The 13,079-nt window shown below is 39.3% G+C and overlaps 1 protein-coding gene and 2 non-coding genes across 3 annotated transcripts; 1 reads left to right on the forward strand and 2 right to left on the reverse strand.

Moving 5' to 3' along the window:
- Positions 1-4,056: 4,056 nt before the first annotated feature.
- trnal-caa lies at positions 4,057-4,167 on the reverse strand. Its single transcript has 2 exons — positions 4,130-4,167; positions 4,057-4,102 (listed from the first exon to the last, which is right to left on the reverse strand). It is a non-coding gene; the product is annotated as a tRNA-Leu (tRNA).
- Positions 4,168-5,260: 1,093 nt separating this feature from the next.
- On the reverse strand, positions 5,261-5,369 carry trnal-caa. Its single transcript has 2 exons — positions 5,332-5,369; positions 5,261-5,306 (listed from the first exon to the last, which is right to left on the reverse strand). It is a non-coding gene; the product is annotated as a tRNA-Leu (tRNA).
- A 243-nt stretch (positions 5,370-5,612) lies between these two features.
- Positions 5,613-12,140, forward strand: dhrs12 (dehydrogenase/reductase 12). Its single transcript, XM_022740853.1, has 10 exons — positions 5,613-5,791; positions 7,026-7,159; positions 7,868-7,950; positions 8,896-8,988; positions 9,089-9,170; positions 9,552-9,613; positions 9,735-9,839; positions 9,947-10,037; positions 10,488-10,625; positions 11,709-12,140. The coding sequence occupies exons 1-10, from the start codon at positions 5,736-5,738 to the stop codon at positions 11,819-11,821; spliced, it is 957 nt and encodes a 318-aa protein (XP_022596574.1). The 5' UTR covers positions 5,613-5,735; the 3' UTR covers positions 11,822-12,140.
- The last annotated feature ends 939 nt before the right edge of the window (positions 12,141-13,079 follow it).

The following is a 13,079-nucleotide window of genomic DNA, read 5'->3' on the forward strand; positions in this document are numbered from 1 at the left end:
TATAAAACAATAAATAAATAAAAAGTTAAAATAATTTACTCTCTCCGGTAACGTTGATATAGCCACAAATAATGTGCTGGAGGTCTTCCGTTGTCTCACTGAATATCCTTCACTGCTGAAAAAATCTGCCAAAACAGAAAATTTAAAATCTGAGATTTACTTTGTGCACACAATTTAAAGCTCCCTCTGATCAATTAAGAATAAAAATTACAATTTTTCACAAATTCTTGACCATAGCTCCCCTTCTACATGTTCTGCTGAACTGATGATATTCCTCGTCTTAGGAATTGACAGGTTCCAGTTCCCCAGCTGCTAAAATCATCATCTAATTTTAAGTCACCTGTGCTGTTCAAATATAAAATCGAGGTAAAGAAAAATCCATACAAGGTACTTTCAAGGTAGTTTCCAGCACCAGTTGGCAAACAAAAGAAACTAGTTACTGAAGGAAGCTGAACATCTAACAGCCATATATTTTTCCTCAGGAATTTGTTAGAGACCCAAGTAGAGCTAAAAGAGTGGCTATTGTACTCAGGTTTACCAGGTGGGCAGAAGCAACTCTACTACTATTTTAGCTATAATAACTACATGCTATTCATATGCTAAATATGTCAACACTGTCTGATGTCTGTTTAGGAGCCGATTAATCACAATCACCACAAGTGTTTTGTTCATGCTCCCAACTAGCCAGTCCTTACCGAGGGCTTTCACCTTCTTCAGTTGTGTTTCACGAGGCAGCGTCACTGTGAGGTGTGCTGCCCCACAAGTCACCAATGGTGACACTGCTGGTGGTGACGTTGATGGATTATCGCAGACAGCCATGCCTGTCATGTTCTCCTTCAGCAGACGGTCAAAATAATGGAGTTTCAGTGGGTGGAAACCATTTCCATCTCCAGTCTGGGGATAGATGAAATTGCCATTAATTGTAACAAAAATCAAAAGTTCTGATTAATTCTGAAGCAAAGATTGTTTTCCCACCCATGGTACAGGCTCATAGTTTGAATCACTTCAACACGACTGCTCAAGAGCAGCAGCACCTCTAGTTTCTAATGAGGTGACTCGTAATACAAGCCCCTTTCAAACATGCGCCTTGTTGCACATGTAAATCTTTTAAAAACCAATTCACAAAGTTAAAATTAACACACAACAAGCCTTGACAAATGCTATCGCAGCCTGGAGAGGAAAAATCTGTTCATTGTTGGTCTTGAGAGATTTGTTAAGAAAAATACAGAATATTGGAAGCCTATGCTTCTCAAGGTTTCACTGTTCCAACATCATTTATTTCCCAAAAATATGAAAAGGGAAGGCAGCTATTAGCATACAGCTAATTCTAGCCAATGGTTCAGGGACAGGAATAACTGGAAGTCACACCAATAATTAATGCAAGGTATCATGGGCTAGGAATAACATGATCAGATGGAGTTTGAGAAATAGCACTCAGTTTGGACAAAGAATTAAACATTACCTGCACTGCTGTGTGGCAGCCAGTATAGGGAAGCTTCACCAGTAACCACCACTTATAAATCTGAATCGAACTGTGACAACTGTCTGGCAGCGACAACAAATTTGCGCCATCTGTGCGAAAGATTGGGAGAAACATTAGATTTCTGACAAGAGCAGTCACTCCATTTTCTAAAAGACAAAAACATATTGCGGGTGGTTGAATCAAACATACCTTCCAGGTGCAGATTTGTGTATCGGATGAGTGAAAAGCGCAGGAAGAGTGTGCTATTACTGCAGCGATACTGTGGCTGGTTGAAATCTGATTTCTCTGGACCTTTTCCACTCCCTGGAATGAGAAAAACAATTTAAAAAACAAATTATGCCTGAAGTTAAAAGGGAAAGTTTATTCACTTTCTTGCAAAGAGAGAAAATGTATAAGATAGTGCCAGAAATAAATCAGCTTAGCACAAACATTGAAAAACAACTAGTCTGGCTGTGTCCTAAAGTAACAATCTGGCTACTGACACTTCCAAGTTCACTAATAAAGATGTTATCTCTAGTTTAACCCATACAAAAATTTAAGTGTAGAAACAACAAATTACCACTGGGGATTATTGAGCCATCTTGACTAAAATGAACCATCTACCAAATGTATGTTCATTAAACCATTAATTGGTTTTGAAATGGATTTTAACAAAGAAGTCATCCTGCCCTAATTGATATCAGGCCTAAAAAAAAAAAAAAAAAAAAAAAAAAAAAAAAAAAAAAAAAAAAGAATAAAATGTCATATCAATGATGCACTGGCGTGAAAAAGAAGTACGTAAGTAAAAAGTCAAACTGAAAATGCTGAAATTTAATTTTAAATTGAATTTTAATTTGTAATGCAAAAAAAAAAAAAATTTTGCATTGAGACATGGCATGAAGAGTGGGATGGAAATAAAATTGTGTAACAAGACCTTCAAGGTTAAATTAGACTAATTTTCGATTTAGAAAACCTACAGTGCATCCATGTGGTCCGAAGTTTAGAGACTACTGGCGAACTAGGACAACTGGAGGTACATGGAGTTTGTGTTTTGTAGACGAACTGATGAACACAGTTTGAATGTGACCACGTGAGCAGCAGGTTTTTACCTTTGAGGAAATACCACACCAGCGCCGGGAAACTCCGGTCTGCTGGAGCCGCGTCCATCGGCTGCTCGATACCGGTGTAAAGCTCGTCCTGGCCGGCAAGACGTCCGTGTGCGTACCAGCGGCTCTCTGCGTTGTTGAGCTGGGCTAGAGTAAAACCGATCCAAACCCAAGCCATCAGTGCGGACTCCATGGTAGCGCTCCGGTCTGCTCGCCTTCTCCCTGCCGCCAGACGACACCAAAAATGCCGACTGAGAGAGGCGCTGCACCGCTGCGCCATTTAATCAGGTTAATTAGATTAAGCAGCTGCACAGGTGCGTTCCTCTTCCTCTTCTTCGATGACGTTTAACGGCAGCTGGCGTCCAGGTAGTTGCATTGATGCCACCTTTCGGAATCATTCAGCTCCTCGGCCTGACTTAGCTCAGAGACACCGGCTGGATGCTTCCTAACAGGTACGTTCTCACGTGGACGTGAAGTTTGGTTGTGGAAAGTATAGTTAGTCTTTTTTTTACGGATTTGTTGAGATAGAGAGTAAATCCTTTGCAGAGAAGAGCACAGGATGGTTTACAAATGTCGTTTACATAAAAAGTCTTTGTATATCAGACATTAGTGAGGCAAGAGATAAAATGGTGAAATGTTGAAGAGTGTAGTTGATGAAGTGAAAGGTATTCTGACCCTGTGGAAAGGGAGAGGTCTCACTTTGAGAGGAGGGGTCGCTGTCAGTAAGCTTAGTATGGATAATGTCAAAAATCATTTTTTTGATCGATCTATATTTATATTTTCTATAAACAATATGGTCTGTATTTTTGACGGGTTAGGGTAGAAGATCAGCAGGGATAGGCCTGGTTAGTACTTGGATGGGAGACCGCCTGGGAAGATTAACCACTGCTGTAAACTTTTTATCCCCATGTTTCATCAGCAGAGGGCGCTGTTCTTTCTTTGGTGGAGAGGTATCAATTAGCAGCACTGTAAACTGTACTGGGGAAATGACTCAAATAAAACAGTAGTACAATACAAAGCACATAGTCCAGACTGCCAAATACGGGCGACTACCAGAAATGTCTTGCAATAATACATCTTTGTTGTAGTTCTGAAATATATTATGTATGTTTATATATATTACCTGAGGAAGACACAAAACGTTGTTGTGTCTATGTAGAAATTTAGGAACAAAGAAATAATAGTTAATGCTGAATTTTCCACAACCTGGCAACCCCTTAGTTGTTTTCATTACTAGTAGCATGTAAGAAAAGTACGGTAAATTTGTAAATTAATTATTAACAAATTAATAAAGCTATTAATTGCAGCTTTTAAAGCCTTTATAAAATGAGACTTTATTAGAAACTGGATATTGAGTGTTTAAATGTGAAAAGAAAAAAATAAAACGTGAAAATCTGGTGTGTGTATGTGCGTAATGGTGGTAGGGGTAGGGGGTTATTAGGACTTCATATCTTGTGTGACACACACACTACACAGAAGAAAAGGTATTGTCAGAAGTGGGATTCGAACCCACGCCTCCATTCGGAGACCAGAAGTCCCGTTCCTCAGGAAGGTTTGTCACCTTGAGTCTGGCGCCTTAGACCGCTCGGCCATCCTGACAATTGTGCTTCTATGCCCGCGAGACGGCTGTTTGACTGCTGCTCAGTAATGTCTACCGACACAGGGGTTTCTGCTGGTTTTCAGGAAATTAAATTCCTCTTATAATCCTCTGTAAACTCGTATGAGTTAAACGTGTAGTGCCACATAATGTGACATTACCACGGAAGACTTGCTGATAACTTTGACACTTAACACTGTTAAACTTAAAGAATAATCATGACAGATCAACTTCTAGAGAAGCTATCAGACTACACGTGTTACAGGATTGGACCTGTTCGTGGGATTTTATGACAACAAATCGAGAGTATCGCCACCATCGTCATTTCGAGGGAACGGGGAGGAAAGTCACGTTGTCACCACCAATATTCAATTCAGGAAATACTTTCAGGTGTTGTATCATCTATAAAAGGCCCATGTGCATGAGGAGTTGTAGCTTACGGCCATACCACTCTGAACACGCCCGATCTCGTCCGATCTCGGAAGCTAAGCAGGGTCGGGCCTGGTTAGTACTTGGATGGGAGACCGCCTGGGAATACCAGGTGCTGTAAGCCTTTTATCAGCAGAGGTCGCTGCTGCAGCATCTGTAGTCAAGATTGGTAAAACATCATCAGATCTCAGGTCCCCTTCCTTGTGCACTTAAAGTGAAAGTGATGGGGACAAAATCCATACTTCTTGTTTCATGCAAAAAAGTTGATGTAAAGCTGATAGAAGGTTTAGCAGTCTGAGTTAATCAAATGAAAATCAAATAAATGAAGTCGAGCCTTCTTGAAGACTTAAAAATAATTTTCTTCCAAAAAGGTATGGAAGATACTTTAGTTGCCTACAGCTCAGACTGCTGAACTGGTAAACTTGGAAATGTGAATTTGGACAAAACCTCCAATGAACAGTCAGTAACCCGTAGTGACAAAGTGAAACCATGTTTTTTAGACATTTCTTGCAAACGTATTTAAAATAAAAATTACGAAAATGTAATCTCTCATATTACAGAAATATGAAGGCGAGGATTGGTTCGTTGGTAATCTAAAATTGTTTGTACCTTGTGAAAGCCGTTTGTCAGACACATAATGAATGTACCACAGGTGCCAAAAGTTATTGTCAGAAGTGGGATTCGAACCCACGCCTCCATTCGGAGACCAGAAGTCCCGGTACACAGGAAGGTTCAACCTTGAGTCTGGCGCCTTAGACCACTCGGCCATCCTGACAACTGTATGTATCGCCGCCGAAACAGAAGTTTAAGTAATTTACAATTCTACGGTATTGTTTTTATCTGTTATTATATTTCTTTTTCGTTCAATGAAACCCTTCATTTTCACACATTAAGCTAACAGAATCGAGTACTGAGTCCTTATTTATATGTACTGACAGTAATAAACATAGATACCCACCGGGGGCGCCACGAAGTTGTTTATGATTTACTTCCGGCGGTCACACACGTGACGCCCCGCCCCTATTACTACATAACAACCCTCAGTCATTCTTATGAAACAAAAACATTGGACTGTGTCCACTGTGTCGTTTTTAACAGAGCACCTTAGTACACAAACCGAGAAGGTATATTTCTGTTGACGATGTCGATTTATAGGAATGCCGTGTGGTTTGTGAAAGGACTCCAGGAATATACAAAGTAAGTGGAGCGTATCATTTCTATTGAGTGAAGTAGTCAAAGGTCTTGTAGTGTACGAGGTTTGCGCAACATTTACCTAATCCTTCTTATGTAGTCTTAGACCCGAGAACTGCCTTTAGACTGCCATGTCAAGGTTAAAACCATATGTTGCTTTGTTAGTGATAATATTCAGCTATTATGGTTGTACAGTATGGTGCACTTTCTAGTTAACACAACACTGTACGATAGCCTTCATACAGGGCTGCAACTAGTCAAAAAAAGTCTTAGAAATCACTGAAGTCAGTTTTCTCAAAAAGAAAAAACAATGCCTCAGACGGTATTAAAATTCTTCTCTATTTTTTCCATGTTATGAAGCTTATCTGAATCTTTTAATCGATTATATTGTAGCGTCCGCCAGGACGTGTCGGAAGGACGAGTGCAGCGTTAACCAGTTTAACAGTTTATTACTGAACAAGATGGGTTACTGTCGGCCGTGACCACGCCAAAACCACTAACTCTCCGGCATTAACTGTCCTAATGCTCAACATGTGCTCTTCCCTTCAGCATGCTCTCACACCACCACCTGCACGCGCACGCTCACGTAGCTCATGCACTCGCACCCCGCCCCTACCTGTTCTACACCCACAGGCCGCACAACATCATACAGGAACATTACCGCAGGGTCGCTACAATATCATCAGGAATTATTTTTATACACTGCTGGGAAGTACTGACAATAATTCTACTGGTTTTCCAAACAGACAAAAGTGTCACTTTCATGAAGATAGAGGCCGTCAGGTTTCTGCTTCTTCAGTGATCACTCTATTAGAGAAATTATTGCCTGTTTTGTTTTTGACTAATAGCTATTGACTAATATTCCTACCTATATCTATATTCCCTTTAACACATTTTAAAATAAAATTCATCTGTACTGACGCAGTTTGTTAAAGGTGGACTTTAGGAGGAAACAGCTTCTCAGAACAAAGTAATTCATGAAAATATTGGAACCAGCAAATGTTAAGTAGTTCTGCTTGAAAAATGAAAGAAAACAATTAATCAGTTATCAATGTAGTAATTAAACTAATTGATTAATTTGACTGAGTGTTGCTGTTGCTGTTTGAATGTCTGCAGGAAAGAAAAGAAGACACCTCAACCCTAACACTATCCCTCAGTGTCACAACATAACATGCACTGATATTGGTGCCAGTGTGCATTTGTGTGGTGCATTCACTGTACTCCTCATTGCTCCTGACAGGGGCGGCTTTGAAGCTGCAGCGAAGCATTTTGCTCCAGCAGACCTGGATGTAAACCTGAGTGGGAGGTCCTTCATGATAACAGGTGCCAACAGTGGGATAGGAAAAGCCACAGCACAGGAAATTGCCAACCGAGGTGAGTGCTCAACTGAAGTCAGTTCGGCTTTTAGCTCTGTTGAAGTGCAGGACAAGTCAGCCTCCAGCTTTTATAGTTAGAGCTTTTCAGGGCCCCATTTACACCTGATACTAAACTGTAATCTGTATCTGGATAATGACATTTGATCATTTGATCCCCAGACCATTGCATTGACACCTGGTGTTAAAAAGCAATCTTGTTATCTTGATTAGACTTGTATTATGATCAGATCTCGTTATGCAAATTAGTTAGGAAAGTAGTGCCATGAAAGGACACCATTCAGTTTTAGATCAGCTGATTTTTATAGCTGCTGCCACTGCTTGTAGCTTTCACTGGGTTTGCTTAAACAAGCAGGAAGAGTTTTATTTTCTTATGGATATGATCATACAATTGCGTTTATATTTTTTCTGATCTGGTCACAATCTGAGCCTGACCACCTTCAAATGATATCTTCTACAAACCCGTCTTTTGTCATTCATGAATTTCCCCTAGGGGATAAATAAAGTATCTATCTATCTATTTATCTATTCACCTATAAAACACATTGAACTGCGCTAATTACAATTTACAAGTAAAGTTTCATTGATTGAAACCTCATCTGTACATCAACACATTTCTGACAATAACTACATGGAGAGGTTGAACCTTCAAGGCGCTGGAAGATACTTCTGCCTTGTCCACTGATGTGTTTTTGGTTCGTGTGTGCAGGAGGAATCGTTCACATGGTGTGTCGAAACAAGGGCCGAGCAGACGCAGCCAAAGATGAAATTGTGGAACGGAGTAAAAATCAGGTGAGGAATGTGTTGCATGTTGTAGAAGAGGGATCTTCACTCTGTTGCAGGATGAAATGGCAGTAGTGAGCATGTGTAAGAGGTAATTTAGACAGACACGTCATTACATCTTTTGTCCAGCAGGGAGCACTGTGGACTCTGCTGGAAACACTGATGCATGTGCATGTCATCTTCCCTTGTATGATCTTCTGCAGGGGTTTCTGGTCTCTGAGTCAAATGTTGTTTAACTAACAGAAAGAAGGATATTTACTTAATTCACCTGTGCTGCTTCTCCTTATTGATCTAATTGACTACTAACTAATTTAATTACTCGTCTAAGTCATAGTGCAGTCACAAGAGTCAAAAAAGCATTGAACACTAGTCAGAATATCAGAGTTTTAATAAGATAAAGTCTAAAGAAAGGCAGGCAGCAAGTTATTTCATATATGTTTCAAATATAATAATGGAATGGTATTAACAGCTGTCTAAAGAGGAGGGAAAAAAATCACAAATTTCTACAGTGGTAATGAATTATTTAATGGTGAAACTATTGAACGATTAGTGGAACGGAAGAAAATTATAAATTTCTTTTTTAAATTTCAGAATTAAATAATCAAGTAACAGCAAAACATGTCAATTATTGTCTGTTCACTGCTTCTCAAATGTGAGGATTTGCTGTTTTTCTCTTAATTTATTTCATTGTAAATCAATATTTATGAATATTTATTTTTTGGCTGTTGGTTGGAAAAATAGAGGCTACTTGTGCACATCACATTGGGCTCAGGGAACTTGTGTTGGCCATTTTCCACAATTTTCCCATGTTTAATTCACACCACACCATATGTCTATATAGCACATAAGGAAAATCTTCTCTTTTATATTATTTTCCTTTAAACATAAAGTAAAATTTCAGTCCGTATGGACAGAGGTTTGACAGTTGTTACTCACTTTCCTTTTTATTCCCAGAATGTTCACGTCCACGTCGTCGACATGTCCAGTGCGAGACAAGTGTGGGAGTTCGCCCAGAACTTCTCACAAAACAACAGTGTACATGTGCTGGTGGGTATCTGCAGGTCTGTCCTGGATCATCTGAAACACACACACACACACACACACACTGGTTTTTATTATCATTTGAATCACTTGTCGTGTTCACCAGATCAACAATGCAGGCTGCATGGTCAACCAGAGAGAGTTAACTGAGGAGGGCGTGGAGAAGAACTTTGCCACAAATACACTCGGTAATAAAAAGTGTTTTATAATACTAGGTCCAATGTAATGCCTGCGTTTAGGCAGTGATTCCATTACAATACATGTTTTGAGATAGCTTATTTCGAGAAATATAAACTTGTTTTCCTTCAAAGCTGTTAGCGTAAATGTTTAAACAAGAATTTTATGTAAATAGAATTGTTACCAATAATCAATGATAGACGATAATTTACTCTGCTGAGCGTGAACAGCTTTTCTTCTACATAAAACATGCATTCAACTTAAAAGATGTTGTGCATTATTAAGGATTTAATGCCCTGCAAATCATCGTGTTGTAGTTGTGCAAAGCTACATATGCTGGAGCTGACAGTAAGTGTTACTGAACTGTCCTCTGTGCTTACCTGTATTGCCAGGTACATACATCCTCACCACAGCGCTGATACCTGCACTGAAGAAGGTTGAAGACCCCAGAGTGGTGGGTTAAATTTCAACTCAAGAAAATGCTCCTCATGTCAAAAATTAACACACTTTGGAAAATTACTATTACTACGCCTTATGAGAAATAAGAATAAATACCTGCTCCCGTCTCCTCACAGGTCACGGTGTCGTCGGGCGGGATGCTCACACAGAAGCTGAACGTGGACGACCTCCAGTTTGCGAAGGGGGCGTTTGACGGCACCATGGCCTACGCGCAGAACAAAGTAAAGGGGACTGATTTACAGCAGCTGTGCGCCACAGAGCGGAACAGAAGTTATTGTGGCGCGTATCCGTGTTTGTTGAAGTGTTTATTGTGTTTTCATTGTGACAGAGACAGCAGGTGATTCTGACGGAGAGATGGGCTTCTCAACACAAAGATATCCACTTCTCCTCCATGCACCCTGGCTGGGCAGACACGCCAGGTAAACAAAGGAAAGGACAGATGGATATAATTTTGGTTTTTATTCTGTCCAGATTTTGAAATATCCATCTTAGAGATTTCCGTCTCCAACTAAATACAATGGAGGGTAAAGGAATTTTATTTTTTATTAGAAGATCATGTTTAAAAATTTAACTGTGGACAATTTTCATTTTGACTCTTTTTTTCTGGTGGTAATAGTAGTATCACATTAGCTAAACCTCATATAAACACAGCTGTGTAGAAATGATTAATAATTCATAGTAATAAATGAAAAAAACAGAGCAACAGCCCCTGTTGTCGCTGATAGTAAAATAAAATCACTGCTGCATACTTTGTTGTAGACTGTCGTAAAGATTGAGCGGTTAGACCAAGCAGTGTCTCTTTGTATTCACTTAACACTAAAATTTGGGAATTTACACCCCCTGAGTAACTCTTGTTTTTCTCTCTGTAGCTGTCCAGTCGTCCATGCCGTCCTTCCACGCTAAGATGCAGTCCAGACTGAGGACGGAGGCCATGGGTGCCGACACCGTGGTGTGGCTCGCTGTGTCTCCAGCTGCCATAAAGCAGCCCAGTGGACTCTTCTTCCAGGGTCAGAAACAAATCACTCTGTTTTTTTTTTTTTTTGACAGCTGTTACAGCTCCGCCTAACTCCATCTCAGTAATAGAGGTGGATGTCAAAGTGTAACTGAGCTGAACTCTAATAAACCAGCTGTATCCACCTGCCCAGCCCTTAACAGCAGGCTGACGTAGTTAGAGACTGGCTGGTGAAGAAAGTGGAATATCCAGCTGCTAGAGAGCCAGGTATTTTTCTCAGGGGGCAGCGGGGACATTGGGGACCTTTTTATAAGTAAATGTCCTGCACTGAAAAAATTACAAAAGTACAAGTATGTAAGTACTACTAGCCAAAAGTATATAAAGTACAACTACTAAGTGCCCTAAAATCCCAGGTGTAATTACTTACACTAACGATGGCTCAGACTCGTTAAGCGTCTCAGTGAGCGGTTTCAGTGACCTAGTAGACAAGTCACCTCTCAGTGAAATACAGCCATCGTTAATGTTATTAAATACACCTGTGCTTTTGCTGCTTTGACATGTCAACATATCTGCTGCAGCAAAGTTCTCTAATGCCCCAAGTGTTACACAACTATACTGTATATTATATTATTAGCACCTCTTGTTATTCTTCTATTGAGGTGGTTTTAACAAAAATATATCTTGTTATTTTGTTTATTCGGTAACAATCCATCATATTTTATGAGCTCATCATATGTTTTGGAAAGTCAGTTAAATGCATAATACATAAGTTACTTATAATTTGTTGCTTTAGAGGTTCCAAAGGATCCAGATTCAATAATCAGATGGATTCATATTTAATAAATAACTATGGAACCGTACAGACATTAATATTTGTAAGAACATGTTCTGTTGGAGGCTTTAATGTCTCTCTTTGGCTGATATCAAATCACTGAACCAAATGAAGGCTTCTCGTAAAAGGAGGAGAGTGATTGTGACATAATTATGATTCAGTAATGAAGGGCGATGCCTTGTTGTTCAAGTTAAATTGATCCTGTCTCTGTAATCAATTCACCCAATGTTAGTATTTTGTCTAACACATACTTGTGGTACAGTGTCTCCCCTGTTGTCTCATATATTTCCATAAAATTTCCTCCAGATCGTAAAGCGGTGGCGACACACCTGCCTCTGGCCGCCTCCAGGTCCACGCCACAGGAGGAGGAGAAGCTGCTGGCTGCACTGGAGGAGTTCGCCCTCAAGTTCAAACCTTAATATCGCTGCAAAAAACCAAGCACTCCTCACTAATTGTTACTGTTTACACAATCATGTCTTTTTTTAATTCTTTCAATATACAAGACACATTTTTTACTTTTCTGACTGATACCTCAAAGAACAGGCCTTTCAAAGTGTAGTCAAGGTTGTTTTCAGCAAAGAGGCTTCGTGTACAGATGTTGGGTCTTTTCTGTAATTGGCTGAAGGGTGATTTTTAAAAATACGCTTAATAAATTGCTGCATATTGTATTTATACAGCCTATGGGGAGAAATGTAGAGATCGGGGATACTTTAATGTATATTTAACACAAAATGTAAATCTGTATATTCATTTCTGTAAAACATATTGTTTCATTTCATTAAAAACATTTGTGATAAATGTCTGTCTCCTTTCACAAGCTGGGCAGAGAAAGAATCAGGGGGCTGGACGGATTCAGCTTCAGGTCTCAGTTTTAAGCTCTTACACAGGCTCGGTCTCTGCCATACCTTCATCTGTGAACTTGGGAACGTTTCCTCATTTTTAAATTTCACAAAAATACTCAGGATTCATACGTTCTCATCCTGAGAACAACTCAGTATAACACTGAAAACTCAGTAGCTGCTCCCAATCTGTAAATGAGTTAAACTGATAACACGAGGGACAGAAAATTCATCAATGAAAACAAATTAATCATTTCTGTAGTTTCTTAAGTAAAAATATCATATCTGCTGCTTCCAGCTTAAAAGTGAGGATTTACTGCATTTCTCGTTTCGTATCAAAGGAATACCTTTAATATTTTGGACTAAACTAATAGAAGATGATTGTTGTCTAATAACATGATATGATTATGTGCCAATATTTTTTAGTTTATTGAGAAACCCCTAAGTAAAGTAATTGATATATTAATCACTAAAGTAATTATTAGTTGTTGACTGTTATGAATCATAAGACAATGTGTGTTTTGTTTGAGAGCTAAAGGGTATTTAGATGTCACTTTAAAACAATTTTTTCTGAATTTAAAAAGTGATTACAGACTGTAAATGGAGACTGCACTCTCTAAAATCATAACATGAATAAAAGAGTCTCCAGCTTTGAGATGAATTATGTTTTCAAACTTTGTCTGCACAGTGTAAAGAGCCACATCCATAAAAGAGCAAATGCTGAAACGTTTACTCCCAGAAACTGCAGATGAAATTGTGCACATGTAGAAAGGAGAAAAGAGAGAGTGTCCCAGAATGATGGTTTAGTTTCTGCTGGACTATAACAGCAACACTGATT

This window comes from Seriola dumerili, unplaced genomic scaffold (assembly GCF_002260705.1).
Source record: "Seriola dumerili isolate Sdu_G_001 unplaced genomic scaffold, Sdu_1.0 BDQW01000052.1, whole genome shotgun sequence".
Lineage (NCBI taxonomy): Eukaryota > Metazoa > Chordata > Actinopteri > Carangiformes > Carangidae > Seriola > Seriola dumerili.

Excerpts from the sequence above, each read along its gene's own strand:
- dhrs12 (XM_022740853.1), top strand. The coding sequence starts at position 5,736 with ATGTCGATTTATAGGAATGCCGTGTGGTTTGTGAAAGGACTCCAGGAA. Across the intron at positions 8,989-9,088 it reads ACAACAGTGTACATGTGCTG|ATCAACAATGCAGGCTGCAT; the intron begins GTGGGTATCTGC and ends CGTGTTCACCAG. Across the intron at positions 9,171-9,551 it reads CTTTGCCACAAATACACTCG|GTACATACATCCTCACCACA; the intron begins GTAATAAAAAGT and ends CTGTATTGCCAG.